This window comes from Canis aureus, chromosome 3 (genome assembly GCF_053574225.1).
Source record: "Canis aureus isolate CA01 chromosome 3, VMU_Caureus_v.1.0, whole genome shotgun sequence".
Classification (NCBI taxonomy): domain Eukaryota; kingdom Metazoa; phylum Chordata; class Mammalia; order Carnivora; family Canidae; genus Canis; species Canis aureus.
Window position 1 is genome coordinate 34,191,722 of NC_135613.1, and position 15,393 is coordinate 34,207,114.

The 15,393-nt window shown below is 51.3% G+C and overlaps 1 protein-coding gene across 1 annotated transcript; it reads left to right on the forward strand.

Moving 5' to 3' along the window:
• The first annotated feature begins 30 nt into the window (after positions 1-30).
• Positions 31-14,327, forward strand: MRPL37 (mitochondrial ribosomal protein L37). Its single transcript, XM_077891859.1, has 7 exons — positions 31-441; positions 3,641-3,824; positions 3,919-4,034; positions 6,868-7,053; positions 8,949-9,106; positions 12,029-12,232; positions 13,879-14,327. Exons 1-7 carry the CDS (start codon positions 96-98, stop codon positions 13,954-13,956), a joined length of 1,272 nt encoding a protein of 423 aa, XP_077747985.1. The 5' UTR covers positions 31-95; the 3' UTR covers positions 13,957-14,327.
• Positions 14,328-15,393: the final 1,066 nt, after the last annotated feature.

The window sequence follows — 15,393 nt, forward strand, 5'->3', positions numbered from 1 at the left end:
GAGGCTTGGCGCCCCGCCCCTTTCGCTCCCAGCAGGCCTTGCGCGCGGGAACATGGCGGCGTCCAGGTAGAGGGCGTGAGGGGGACCGAGTTGGCATGGCGTTGGCGTCGGGGCCCGCGAGGCGGGCGCTGGTTCGCCCTGCGCGGCTCGGCCTCGGGGTCTGCGGGGCCCCGGCACGCGGGGCGTACGAGTGGGGCGTGCGCTCCACGCGGAAGCCCGAGCCTCGGCCCCTGAACAGGGTGTACGACATCCCCGGACTGGAGCCCATCACCTACGCGGGGAAGATGCACTTCATGCCCGGCCTGGCGCGGCCGGTCTTCCCGCCCTGGGACCCTGGTTGGACGCACCCAAAGTTCCGCCGCCCGACTCCGGTTCACGAGCAGCCGCTGTACAAGGATCGGGTCTGCTACGTCTTCCACCAGCGCTGCCGCCTCCTGGAGGGTGAGGCCCTATAGGACGGGCAGGAGGGGGCCTCGTGCCCCGTCCCTCCGCCCAGCACTGGCCCCAGCCCCCTGTGGCCTTGAAACTTCGTGGGTCTCGGTTTCTCCGTCTGCGAAATGGGTAGTGATTACGGCCTCTGAGGGTTTCGAGCCCAAGTGGGATGAGAAGCGCTGCTCCCGTGTGAGGCAGGATTAGAGAGCTGGAGGGGCCAAGGGAACAGACCCGGCTCCTGCCGTCCAGCTCTGTGATTCGGGGCAAGTGGCCGAATCTTCGGGAGCCGGCCTCTTCTGGGAGCTCGGGGTTCTGACTAGGTGGGCCACACTGACCCTTCCAGCTCTTAACGCCCTGACACGTACCTGTACACCGAAGAATTAGATGGAGGGAGGCTAAAGCATGCTTAATCTCCTGGCCTCTGGCCTGTTCTCGCAGGATTGGTGAAGGTGACAGAGAGGGACGTGGTTTGTGGGCACACGTGCTCTGGGTTAATAGTGAAGCCAGGGCTCTGTCTCCCGTCTCCTAGGTCCCCCTCCTTTGTCAGAGGTCAAAACTGAGATGTTTCCAGGAAGGGGTCTGGACCTAAAAGCCATCTGGCCTGCTTCTGCACCCCTTTCACTAAGAGCAGGTCAAAATGCCTGAGCCGAATAAAACCAGTCTGTGTCTAGAGTAAAACCAGAAGTTATTTTCCGGAGTCCGGGGGGAGGCGGGAGGGAGGGGCTCGTTTGTTGAGAGTCTCTGTCCCTGTTCTTGCTGTTCTTCCCTAGTCCCTTAATCACGTGGAAGTAGAGCAGGTTCTGAAAACACAAAACGGTCTCAGGGTCAGTGGGAGCAGTTATTTTCCAAAGAGTAATTAGGAAAGGAAGACGCCTGGCAGGATTTGGAAACTAAACCAAAGAATAAATCCTAGATTTGGGGGGGGGGGGGGGGGGGGAGTAAGTCAACTGGCCAGCCTCTGAAGCCACTCAAACCCATTCCCAAAAGCTGAATTTCTGGTATCTAAACATTCCCATTGCCCTATCAGAATGCTGAAATGGACCTCACAAGACTTGGCGTCCCCCTCCCCTTTTTTTAAAATTTATTTTAAGTAGGCTCCACACCCAGCACGGGGCTTGAACTCACAATCCTGGGACTAAGAGTCCCATGCTTTAACAACTGAGCAAGCCAGGCGTCCCACCCTTAAGTGACCCTGGTAACATGACCAGGCTTTAGGGCAGACAGACTCAGATTTTCCTCCACACCATCACTTACAGGGTATGTGACTTGAAGCAAAGTCTCTGAATTTCATCCTCCAGTTCCATTAAAATCCCATCAGATTTAGAGATAAAGTTCCTGGCACAGGATAGGTGGTGATGCTCAGTAAATGGCAGCTCTAATAATTACATATTATTCATGTACTAGTGAATCATAAAAATCTCAATTTTTTAATCCATTGTCAAGTTTAAGGAAAAGTGGCATTGTAGAACTCAAACTCTGACTCCAGTCCCATGTTTTTTCTGCTGCACCACAAAATTCAGAAGGTACTGTTCTAAACGCTTGTATTTCCCAGGTCCTATAAGTCTCAAAGTGAAGTCTTACTGTCCTCATAGCATTTCATTTATTAGCGCAAAGTAAATTGCCTGAGAAAGTCTCCTTCAAAGTATCCTAGGCTCCATTTAATCCTAGGCATAGCTTTACAAATGAAAATAAGTCTCTGAAACTGGTGTTTTCCCAGTTGGCACAAGTAGCCTACTAACCAAAGCAGTCACCAGCCTGCCATTAACTTGTAACTACACTCATGGAGAAGAATACAGTATTAGCATCGTTTTGACGGTAGGAGACTGGTATGTAGATTTGATGCATAATTTAGGTTCCTAATGCTGGGCACTTTCTTCCCTCAGGGAAGCCCGATCTGGGGAAGGTGAAGTAAGGGAGTTTTGCTTGGCATCGCAGCCCATCCCACTGACAGTAACTGTCCTTAATGTTTAAAAATGAAGCAATCTGAATCCAATCTATTTTTCTTTATTTATATTACATCTTTTCCCGAAAAGTATTTCAGGCATCTTACAAAAATTTTACAGCACAGCCAAATTAAATTAAAAACATGGAGGTGAGGAAATCCACACAAAGGAAAAATAAAACACTGAGGTGAATACAAAAAAAAAATCCATTCTGTGAGGTTCTGCTTGCTAAAGGGGAGCCCTTAACTTGGCTCTCAGCCTGTTAATGATACAGAGACAGGGTCAACTGACTAGGCCAGTTGCCTGTTTCTGTAGTTTTATTAGAACATAGCCACACCCACTTGTTTACTTGTAAGTGGCTGTTTTCATTGCTACAGAGTTGAGGAATTGTGACAATGTGTACAGCTCAGAAGCTGAAAATATTTGTTATCTGGCCCTTTAGGGAAAAGTTGTTGACTCCTGTTATAGAGAAGAACATTTTCAGTTATGTAGTCTCACTATGTCCATAAGACAAAACCATGCTATCCCAGGAAAACCCCAACCTTCTGGTAGTAAGGCCAGGGAGGATCCTGTGTAATAAATAGAACATGTGATCCTTTCAACAAAAAACAGCAATGCATTTCATACAGCTTCTGCATACAAAAATCTGCTTAAAGATAGCTCATTATAGAAGTTCAGGGTTAGGTGAGATGTGAAAGATTATGTTTCAATGTTCCCCAACTCAGGGTCCCTCAAGTTATTCATGGTCTCTTATTTCCATTATTTAACAAAAACTATTTTCCCTTGATAAAGCAACATGGGCTTAATCCTTGGCCCACACCTAACAAATGGAGTATATTTGGTAGACATGAGCTTTTCCAATCAGGGCCTTGGATGTGGGTTAATAAAGGGATCTAGGATTTGAAATGCTGGCATATAGTCTGGAGTCTGAATCTTGCAGGCCACAGACAGACTCTTTCCCGCAAGATTCAGCCTTAGGAGCCCAGCCACCTTTGCCGCTTTTTGAATCCCTCCAGGGCAGGCACGCACCACCTCAGCCAGCTGTTGACCATCATTAGTTGGTCCTGAAGCTGAGTTGAAATCTGGCTGTCCTGGCTTCCACTCTTATTTTAGTTCTGACTCCTCAGATGTCCTAGCACAAATCCTGATTCTCCCAAGGCAGACATTTCCCTAAGATGGTACTGTCAGACTTAAGCAACTCCTACAGAATCGTTTTCTTTTTTTGTTTTTTGGTTTTTTTTTTTTTGTGACTGATTACCCCAAAGGTGTGAAGCAGGCCCTCTGGCTTACCAAGGCCAAGTTAATAGAAGGCCTTCCTGAGAAAGTGCTTAGCTTGGTCAGTGATCCAAAGAACTATATAGAGAACCAAGATGAACGCGTTCTGAATGTGATCTCTCATGCCCGTCTCTGGCACTCCACTGAAGACACCCCCAAGAGAGAGGCCTACTGGTAAGTTTCCCCCAAGGCAATAAGATTTCTGGTCAGTGGATCTTAGAGTCAACCTGTTGCTTTACATCTCCAAATGTCTCTTCTTTCTTCTAAGTCCAGTCATCGTGGACAGTCTGATACAGCTGTGTAAATCCCAGATTCTCAAGCATCCCTCTCTGACAAGGCGGATCTATGCCAAAAACTACACGTTTTCTACTACCTGGAATCGAGGTTGGTCATCTTGGTGTTTTGTTTTGTTTTGTTTTGTTTTAATCATTCTGCTCTTAGCCCCACTAACAGCTTACCAACACCACGTCCATACCTGTGCTCATTTCCATCCTTCACAGACCAATTTTGTAGGCTCAGACACATCCTCCTATCATTAGCCACAGACCAGACCAGCCTGTTTTGGGGGATAGGAGGGACAGAAAGAAGAAGAATCTTTAAACAGGCTCAATGCCTAGCATAGAGCCCAAAGTGGGGCTTAATCTCACAACCCTGCCATCATGACCTGAGCTGAAATCACGAGTAGGACGCTTAACCAACTGAGCCCCAGGTGCTCCTCAGACGTTTTTGTTTTTAATCACTTCTTCCCATGACTTAATTCACCCGTATCTGTTGAGTGCCCGTGAGTGCCTAAATGTTGAAGAAAAGAAGTAATAAAGCACAGGCAGTCTCTGCCTTCACAAAGCTCATACTTGATTGTAAGAGCCTTCTTGCTCCATTCATGCTTTTCTCTTTTTCCAAATCCATTTTCCACATAGCTGCTAGAGTAATCTTTCTAAATTGCACTTCCCTCCCCTGTTCAGATCCCTCACTGCCTCCCAGGATCTCAAACCATTTATCATTGGATGCGACCCACTGATTTGGCTACCAGCTAGTCTTTCTGATCTTCAGTCCATCTCTACTACCCCCACCCCCACTGCACCTCTTGGCCAAATTTACACTTCAGCCACTTGCAGCTTTTTGGCATCAAGCTTTTACACCTTTTGCACTGTGCTGTACATTCTGTCTGAAGTGCTTTTTTCTGCTTTCCACATTTGGCTAAATTCTTGTCTGCAAGGCTCAGCCCCCTTCCTATGTGAATGCAGACGTTAGCTAGTCTGCTTCTGCGCTCCTTCTGCCCATCATACCTATTTTTATCAGAGCACTTGTTGTACTGTATTGGAATTCTCTAATGTCTTCTCCATCTGCCCCACTAAACTGAACTCCTGACAGCAGGGACCACATCTTACTCATTTTTGTACATGGCATCTAACAGTTCATGGCACATGAGCAGTGCTGACTGAAGGGATGGGTGGGTGATTACCACTCTGAAGTGTCTTAGGGATATTGGAAGCACACCAGTATTTTCATTGGTGGAAATCCGGAGCAGGGAAACTAGCTATGGAATGATTTGGGATTTTCAGGACCTCTGCTTGATCAGGTTTCTCCCAACTTGCCCCTTTTGAGTATGTGCTTCCTGGCAAGGAGTCAGCTATGCAGAGGTAATGGCATCACTAAGGAAATTATGAACCTCATTCATAGAGGAGTACTTGTTGGCCCATCATCAACTATTACCTCTAATTAAACTGCCCCATTTGGAGCTGTCACTGGAGGAGGGATGTGGAGGGAATTGAATTGGAAACCACACTAGAGTGGTCTGCGGGGAGAATCTAAAACCCAAGGTTAGGAGAGGTCCAGGCACATTTATCTTCTTGCAGATTATATGTGAGGAAACAGGAAATACTTTAGAAAACTATTCTTGAGGTGTGGGTGCGTTTTAATAAGCGGATCAGAGTTTATCCATGCACAGATGTAGTATTCCTGCTTTACACACCCAGTGAGGGAGACTGCATGCTAATTAGATGACAGTGCTGTTGACCAAACCAGTGTTTGGACATAGAAGATCATCGCCCTTGATCTCTTACCATTGCGTTGTGATCGCTTATTTCTAAACACCCAAAGCGCCTTCAGAGGAAGATTTGCCCCCTGGAGAAATTTCAGGAGGCCATTCTCAGGGAGCCTTTCAGGCACATTTTGCCTAGTGGCACACAGCCTCCTGTGGGGACCTCTGTGAGGGACATGTGCACACGCTTGCAGTGGCAGCTTTGCTGATTTGTCCGGTGTGCGTGTGTTTCCTCATAAACTTAACAGCTATGTAGCAGATAGGCTGATCCGTCACAGGTGAGGCTCCTGACTGGCCTGATTTTTCCTCACTGTCAGTTGTTGAAGACAGCTTGGCTCCTTTCCTGAGTTTAATAGCCTTTCTCCTTAGTCTCTAGTCACCTCCCTCCCTCAATTCTCCATTCCCCCTTCTACATCATGCCCTAATCACCTGGGTTGTCTCAGTAAACTGCTGTGGGGGAGCAGACTTCTGTGCCTTTGCACATGTTTCTTCCACCTTAACTAAAATGTTTTTCTTTCCTTTTTCTTGCCTGGGCACACTGTTAACCAATCAAGGGCAGTTTTGCCCCCTAAGGGAGATTTGGCAAAGTCTGGAGACATTTTTCATTGAACAGGGGGGAGTTGTACTGGCAACTGGTGGATAGGAGCCAGGGCTGCTGCCAGAACTCTGCAGTGCACAGAACAGTTCCCCTCACCAAAGAATTATCCAGTCCAAAATGAGAATACTGCTGAAGTTGAGCAACTCTGCTCTTATCCATCCTTCGGAAACTAGCTTAAAAGCATCCGCTTTTGGGAAGCATCGCAGGCCTCGGAGGTCAGTTTTCCCCATCTCTTCTGTCTCGGAGTATGGTTCACACTTCTGTATGCGCTTACTACCTAGGAAGCTTCTTGAGAGCAGAGGGTAACTCAATCATTTCTGGTCCCCAGCGTAGAGCAGGTGCTTGGGAAGATCTGGGTGGGGCAGCCCTGAACCCACAGAGACTGCCAGGCTTCAGGGCTCTTTGGTGAGGGAACACAGGAAGAAGAGGGCATTGGTTGGTCCCCTTGTCAGCATCTTGATCAGAGTTTTGTTTTCTGCGATCAGGCTGAGCAGCTAGGAAGGCACTAAGATTTGAGCTACATGGCAGGATGAAGGCTCTAGACCAGGGTAGACTGATTGTCTCTCTCCTCTTTTTAGAGTCTTTTCTCCTTCAGGTCTGTGGTCCTAGTGGAGCCCGACTGAACAGCAAGGATCCGCTGCCTGCCATTGCCTCCAGAGAGGAGGTGGAAGCTACAAAAAATCATATTCTTGAGGCCTTCTATCCCATATCTCCCACTATTGACCTTCAGGAATGCAATGTTTATGACGTGGAAGACAACACGGGTAAGTGTCATAGCCTCATATCTCCAGGCAGTGAGGAGATGAGGGATGCGCTTTTTCCAGAGGAAAGGAGCATACTGAATACTGTGTGCTTGGCACCTCACACTCATTTTTCCTAAGAGCCATGTAGCAGCCTATCCCCACTTTGTGGGCAAGAAGATGAGACTCAGGGAATCTAAGGGGTTTGCTCAAAGGCTGACTTTGCTTTTGATCCCTGAGGTAACTGTTACATCAGAGTTGTAATGGGTGGCTGAGGGGCTCTGGGCCAGGCGCCAAGTCCTTTATTCACAAGTCCCTTGAAAGACGCCCCTCTTTCTATGCACCCTATAAACTCTGGCCGACCTCCTGCAAGGACAGAGGAAGCCCTACAGGCCTTGGATGGAACTATTCATCTAAACTCCATGGAATAAGACACCGCCACCCCTCTGGCCACCACAACAGAAACTGGAGCATCAGGCTCGCACCCTCTAGTCCGCCCCTAGGAGTCCTAGTGCCTGCCTTCTAACCTCATCTCCACGGTGACAGCTTCTAGCAGGCCCAGCCTGCTGCCACAACCTCCCAGCTAGCCGGCCAACCTGACCTGGGCTCTTTCCTCTCAGTCCATCTGGTTCCCAGTTCCAGAGCCACCCTTCTGAAACACAGATTCTGCCCCTTGCCTTCCTGCCTGCGTGCCTACCTCCCGATGCCTCTTGGGTACAGGTGGAACTCCTCAGCTTACCATCTGAGGGTTTGGGGGGCTGTTCTCTGCCCCTGCACCACCCCTGCCCTGTCCAGCTACACACAGCACACTGTGCCCTTCCTCACCTCAGGCTCTGGCGTGCCCTCTCTCCCCTGACTAGGGTCTGTGGCCGGCTGCTTCTTTCTGTCCCCACCTCAGTAGTTCATCTTTGGAGTCACTCCTTCCCAGAAATGCTCTGGGGTCCTCCCGGTCATCAGGGCCCCTCCCTCTGTCCTTTCCCAGCCTCCAACACACCCTGCCCACATCTTCACCTGTCCCTTCGTGTGGGGCCCCCCAGACTGAACCCCTCAAAGGCAGTGGCAAGCCATGCTTGGCCTCTGTTCCTGGCACCTGGCTGTACCTGGAGCCTGTCTCAGGCTGGCTGCACAGGGTGCTAGCAGCTAAAGCCAAGACGGTGGCCCAAGGGAGGGTGTTGCTCTCAAGTAGTGCTTGCGTCTGGGTTTTTCAGAGCCCATGTTTTCCCAGCTTCTTCCTCCTCCTCACCCACTCTAACTAACCCAGGTTACTCATTCCAGAAGCTGCCAGCCTACCAAGAGTTTACTCTTAGCTGTGCAGGGGACAAGAATGATGGCCTGGCAGGGGTGTGGCTGGGGAGAACAAGGGCTAAGCTCTAATCCTCAGTGCCAGGATTTGCAGATCACTTGTGAGTATGAAGCGAGTCACTTACCGCTAATAATTAAGTAGGGAATTTTGCAAATGATTTGCTTTAAAAAAATAATTACTCTAGTTTTCAGGTTTTCTCCTATTAACATCCCTGTCATCTATGTGCTTGAATAGTGAGAAAGAGGGCAGAGTTAGAGTCAGCCCACAGGAATGACCTGACACAGGTTGGCAAAATTTTCAATAAAGAGCCAAATAGTAAATATTTCAGGTTTTACAGGCCACATATGGTCTCTGTGACAGCTACTCCGGAGACATTGTGTAAATGAGTGGGCATGGCTATGCTCCAGTAGAAACTTTATTTTCAAAAACAGGCGGGGGGCCAGATTTGGCTGGCAGGCAGGCTGAAGTTTGCCATCCCCCGAGCTGTAGTGATAACATCTGCCTTTACGGAGTCTCTGTAGTGCCTGGCACTGAGCCAAGGTGAGGTGACTTTCTAAAGGCTTTGGGACAAGCTGATGATCCTTTTTGCTCCTCTACCTGATTATGCATCTTGCAGGATTCCAGGAGGGTTATCCTTACCCCTACCCCCACACCTTGTATTTCCTGGAGACAGCAAATTTACGACCACACCGCTTTCGACCAGACCAGCTGCGAGCCAAGATGATCCTGTTTGCCTTTGGCAATGCCCTGGTTCAGGCCCGGCGCCTTTATGGGGTATGTATGTGGAGGAGACCACCGAGCTACCTTATGTGATGTTGACTTCCGGCCTTACACTGCTCGAAGAAAGGAGGGAGGCACAAGGGATTCCTTCCTTGACTGAGGAGTTCTAGGGACAGGTGCTTCTATCCACCCTACGGAGATACCCTGACATCTGCCTGGGGCCTGCTGTGTGCCTGCGTGTCGTTTCCATAAGCCACTTCACTTGTTGATCAGAATAGCCCACAAGGTTTCTTTATTATCCCCATTTTCCAGTTATGCCCCTGAGCTGCAGGGAGGCTAAGCAGCTTGTTCAGCCTTACATAGCAGTGAGTGGTGGGGAAAGGGTCAGAACTAGGTGTGCCCAGCTCCTAAGGCTTGAGTTACTTGTGCTCTTGTACACCCCTTTGATTCTGTGATAGCAGAACCAGAGCACAAGGCTCCATTGGGCAGGAGGAGATAATGTAGACCTGTCTCCCAAGAGAGGACAGGTTCAGGGACCAAGATACCACTTGGTGATAGCCCCTTAATTCTCAGAGGAGGTTTCGAGGACCTGGATGGTGGAGAATGCAGGCTGAGTGGTGGTCCCACAGAGCTACCCCCAAAATGGGGGAGAGCTTGCCCTGGGAGCAAAGGCCTCCCGTAAAAAATAACAGTATGGGATTCCTTCAGCAGGCCTGGACACTGGATCCTGGGGTGGGGGGCGGTAGGGGTGTGGGGAGTGTGTGTGTTTGTTGGGCGAGGGCTGAGAGCTGCCAGCTCCTGAGTCTGAGGCCCTCCAGGAGGAGACTCATGATGTTCTGTTTCACCTGTTTCCCATCCTACTTGATCTGAGATCTAGGTGGGGTTGCAGAGGTGTGGTTGGCCAGATGAGATAGGGAGTGGATTGGACCTTGCTACATGCCAGACATTTAATGAGGATTCTTTAGATCAGTGTTTCTCAAAGTATGGTCCTGGGTTAGCTCATGAGCATCATCTGGGAACTTGTTGAAGTACAAATTCTGCATCAGAAACTCTGGGAGTGGGGCCCAGGTAACCAGTGTTATAAGAAGCCCTCCAGGTGATGCTGGAATAAGCCCAACGTTGAAAAACACAGCCCTAAAATTTGAGAACCACTGCATTGTTTGATCCGTACAGCAGCCCTCTGGCAGGTGCCATTAGCTTCATTTTACAGATGAAACTGAGGTTCAGGAAGCTAAGTACCTTTCCCAGTGTCACAGCCAAGAGATTAGCAGCTGTTACATCTTTATGTCACCTTTTTTGTCTTTCCAGTCCTTGAAGGTTGTCTTTCTTCCATTCCTTGACTACGTACTCATGAAGGCTCTGGAAGGTTAGATGACTTGCCCAAGATCCCATAGCTATTGAGTAGGGAAGCAAGCATTGGAGCCCTGGTCCCTCCAGCTTCAAAAGATGTGTTGCCTCTCAACTCTGGGGCAGGGGAAGGAAACAGACAGAGTCGCATGCCAGGTACCCAGTCTGCAGGCTCATTGTAGCTTCTGTGCCAGCTGTTGCCAGCAGAGCATGGGTAGCAATGCTACCACTAATTGCCACCCGGTTGGGTAGGAGAGGAGACCTCCCCCACCCCTCCAGGTACAAATTATTCCTGGGGATGTGAAGTTGAGCAATTATGGGAAGTGCCTCCGTGTAAAAGGTAAAATTGCTGAGAAATTTATGTACTACCTGCAGTTTTATTGATCTGTAGAGGGAGATAAGAGTCAATACAGAATTCTCAGCTAACACTTAGAGGTACTTTTCTTTTTATTTATTTCTCATGCAGCTAAGAACAGGTATTTCTAAGGCCAACAGTCCTAGTGTGGCCCACGCCGAGGTCTGACATTAGCTATTCCTAATGTCATCCAGCTCTGGAGGGGTGAACGTAGGCAGCATTTTTGAATCAAGGATGCTCTGCTTCATGGGCCTGCCTACCGGGTCTGTCCAGCAGGTAGCCATCACCAAACTGGACTGTTGGAAAGGCTCAGTGGGGTCAACGTATAATTTTTCATCCGCACGGGACACTCCTGGGCATGAAAAGAGGTACTACCACCCGATATCATGGGATGTTAAGTGTCAGCTACAATGTTAGAGTTTTCAGTGATTTCCTAGCATGGCATCTGATCCTGGCTCACCTGTCATGGGCAACCTTGTACTGAACCTCAGTTTCCCCATCTGTGAAATGGGAGCAGACTGCTGGATTCATGAGATTACCAGTGGCTATAGAACCACTGTGATGCCTGGCACACGAGAGGCTTGCAGTAGCTGGTTGCTACCATTACTATTACCAAGTAGTGCTGATTTGAAGGGATCATCAGCAAATGTGCTGCCAGGTGGAAGCCCGGTGCTGGCACGGTGGTGTGGGCATGCCAGGGATCTGACATGTTCTCAGAGCTGCCGGGGGCACAAAGCTCAGGTCAGGCGACTGCCTGCAGGTCCTGGGCATTGTGCAGCGCCAAGCCCTTTGGAGCGAGGCACTGGCTAGTCTGCCTCCTGGGGCCACACGTCTGTGTGATGCCACCAGACAAGTCTCAATTTCCTCATCTGTCAGGCAGTTGAGAGCTGAGCAGAGTAAGGTCATATATTACCTGACCCTCCAGGTTAACATTTGGTGGAACTGAGATCACTATTTGGATTTCCCATCACCTCCTGTGCTCTGCCACTGGCCCGTCCTCACCTCCCCCCCCCCCCCCGGCCCCCGCGGCAGGAATTACTGTCACGTGTTTATTAACCAGGAGGCCCGGGTCAGGCAGAGCCAGGCTGGGGGAGGGAGGGACGGACTCGCCCTGGATGGTGTCCTGAGCTCCTCCTCCTGTTACCATTGCCCGGTCATGGGAACCTTAAGCGGGGCAGGCATTTGTAGAGGCCGGAGCTAGAAGCTGCCTGTTCCCTGCTGCTCTTCACCCCGGCTGTTGCTGGTTTGATGGACTCGTCCCCCTCTCCTCTCAGAACCACACTAAGGTTTTGGAGCAGCCGGTTGTTGTGCAGAGTGTGGGCACCGATGGACGCGTCTTCCAGTTCCTGGTTTTACAGCTGAACACCACAGACCTGGCGTCTAACGACGGCATCAAGAATCTGGTCTGGGTGGACTCGGACCAGCTCCTCTATCAGCATTTTTGGTGTCGCCCAGTGATCAAAAAGAAGGTGGTTGTGGTAAGTCCAGCCATCTCCAGCCTGGTGATTAGAACAGGGCCATTACACAGTTTCCCCAGAGTGAGCCAAGGGTGGGGTTGAAGGAATGCTCACAAGTGGGACCCTGGCTTTAGGGACTTCTGCCCAGGATCTCTACCTGGAGGGCTTGTCCGCTAGAACGGTGCCTTTCCACCCTGGGCCCTGCCCAGTCCTCCGCTGCCCTCCTGCTTCCCTGTGCACTCAGCACGCCCAGCTCTTCACAGCGCCCTCTGGGCCTTACTGGGTGCTGCTGCTACCCTCTCCCCCTGCCTTCCATTTCTCTGTCCTGTCCTTCCAGGGTTAGTGAAAGGACCCACCACCCACTGCTGCCCTCACTGCAGTGCCTCGGGGTGGGGTCCCTGTAGCCCGTGTTCCCCCATCATAGCACAATCCCGCTGCTATTCTGTAGGTTTTTCTCCTCCATCAAACTGAGCTCCAAGCTCCTCGGAGGCAGGGCCTGTGGACAAGGCATTCATCATTTCTTCCCACGGACGTGGGATTCGTCCCATGGCCTTGTGACTGTCACACCCCAGGGCTCTGCTGCCAGAGTCCAGGCCTGTGTTCTGTGCAGCCCCCTTGTCTAAATTCACTATGTGACGTCAGGCAGTGATAAGCGCACTGAAGGGTCAGGGCAGCGTCAGGGGCTGTGAGAGAATGGAATAGGGGTGCCGGCTGTGTCCTGGGTCCTGCACGGCCTGAGCAGGTGTGCTGCGTGGAACTGGTGTTGGGCCTTTGAAAAATGGGCTTGTCAGCTGCCTTGTTACCTCTCCCGCATCTGTCGGTGCTGTTTCTGCGCAGGAAACGCCTCTCTGCTCTGGGCCCTCTTCTTTCTTTGGCCCCGGATACCTTTGTGTGCCAGCCACAGCCACACCAGCCACGTCTGCCCTCTGCTCTTACCCTGCTCTCCTCTCCTACATGTTTCTCTGGGCTCTCCCTTCTAGAACACTGCCTTAGCGGCAGACACATCCTGGTTAGTCAGATGGCTCCTCCACACCTCTCCTCAGCTCCTGCACCCCCGTGCAGGCCCTGGCCTCAGCCTGGCCCTTCTACGTTCCGCTCTGCACTGGTGCATGTACTCCTCTCTCTGAGGCAGCCTGCTTTTGCTGTTTCTCTCTGGCCATTCTACTTGCCCTTTAAGACTCAGTCATTTGTATGGAAGACCTTCTCCCCTGCTTTCTGAGCATCTTTTCCCTACCTCTTTTGTGAGGCCTATCAGCTTTTCTCATCACTGTTGGAACGTCTAGCTGTGAGCTCCTTGAGGGCAGAACCAGATTCAAGCCACTGTTGGGCACAGGTGCAGCACAGAGAGAAGGGGCCTGAGCAATGTGTGTGAAGTAGTGAGAGATGATTTGGGGATGCAAAGGGGGCAACAGACCGCTGGTTGCAGTGAGAGGGATAGGGGATGAGGACAGTGCCAGCACACGTTCTGGCTGGAAGCACTAGGAGTGCTTTGTGTCCCCCAGCCCAGCCGTGTAGCCATCAGTGCTAGCTCCCCGCTGCCCCCCTTGTGCGTGAGAGGAGGTGGCAGTGACTATCCAGGCATTTAGGATTTACATAAAACCAACCTTTCTTTTCATTGCTGCTATTAAACCTACTAGCAGGATCCTAACGGGCTGTGTTCTTTCCAGGAACCTGTTGGGCCAACTGGTTTCCAGCCAGAGACGTTCAGGAAGTTTTTAGCTCTGTATTTGCATGGTGCTGTGTAAGCCAAGGACCGACCTGAGGTCTGAAGCCCCCTCGTCCCCCTTCACGCAGAAGATCCTGCCTCTAGAGCAGTGCTGGGCCTGCCGGAACCTCAGTGCTCCTCCAGCCTGCTGGTCTGGCTGCCAATAAAGAGCGCTTCTGGGGCCCTGGAGCCCGTGCCTGGTGTGGGGAGCTGTCAGGAAGGGCGCCCGTAGCTGCACAGCGGCTACACCGTGAGCCTGCCTGCGTGTGCGTGTGGCCCTGGGGCCTGACCTGGCCCACCCTAAGCCCTCCCTGCCCACGGCCCATCTTGACTATAGATAAGAATCTTTGTCTCTGGATTTCATCTTCTTCACCTGAAACTTGAGGTTAACATGAACTACCTTGTTTCGAAGCCCGTAGATGATGTATGTGTAGCATCTGCCACGTGATACGCTCTCTCTGATGCCTGCTGGGTTCCCCTGGGACTCGGAATTGCGGGCACATTCCATAATGACTGCAGGGAACCTGCATAGAACATGCATTGTAGATTTCTCCCTGGTATTCGGGTTAACAGAGCAAGTCCATCCCTGGTTCGGCTGCGGCCTCTCTTTCACGTAACTTCCAAGTCCTGCTCTGGGCCCGGCCCGGCACCTTAGACGCAGCATCCTCTTTGATCCTTGCATAGTTCTTGCAAGGTAAAGAGTGTTTCCACATTCAAGAAAACTGTTGATTGCCTTATTGTGTGCTGGGCCTTGTTCTGGGTCCTCCACAGAGGGGACGTGGCTGAGAGCAGTTAGCCAGAGAAGCAGTCCGGTCATGCCCGCTGCCTGCGGGAGGGCCTCTGAGGAGAGATCTGAGAGCAGTGTCACGGCCACCAGAGCTGTGGCCAAGTGGAGCCCTACTTGTGTCTGGTTCCCGGGCTTGCACAACATCCACTTTGCAACTTAGTTTTTAGGCTTGGTGGCATGGTGGTGGCTGTCTGAAGCCAGGCTGTGCTGGCTGAACCCCTGGATACCAGTGGAAACAGGAGGGGGACGGCATGACCGCCTAGCCAGCCAACCGGGGCCGTGGGAGGGGCCAGCGCTGTGGGGTGGGCCTCGGAGCTGAGCCCACAGCGCCCCCCATACTCAGGCCCCCGCACAGCTCTTCTGCAAGGTGACGCAGACAGGACTGGCGGTTTTTACCTCCCCCTATAGGTGGCGGAGCTGGGGCTCAGAGACCAGGTGGTGTAGTGGGAGGAGCTGGTTTTCTCCGTGACAGAGAGGTGATGACAGGTGCCCACTCCACCAAGTCCCAAGTGCCTGCCCCCCTCAGCCTCACCACCTGCACCCAGGCTTGGCTCACTGCCCAGGGTGAGGAGTCCAGCCTGTCGGCAACAGTGTAGCCCCTTCCAGCCGCCACCCCCCACAGTGACACACACAACACGGGTCTCCGTCCCTGCTGGAGCATGATGGAACCTGCGACCAGGTCAGGATTGG

Coding starts and splice junctions, on each gene's coding strand:
- MRPL37 (XM_077891859.1), top strand. CDS start 96: ATGGCGTTGGCGTCGGGGCCCGCGAGGCGGGCGCTGGTTCGCCCTGCG. Junction 442..3,640: donor GCGCTGCCGCCTCCTGGAGG/GTGAGGCCCTAT, acceptor ATTACCCCAAAG/GTGTGAAGCAGGCCCTCTGG. Junction 9,107..12,028: donor AGGCCCGGCGCCTTTATGGG/GTATGTATGTGG, acceptor CTCTCCTCTCAG/AACCACACTAAGGTTTTGGA.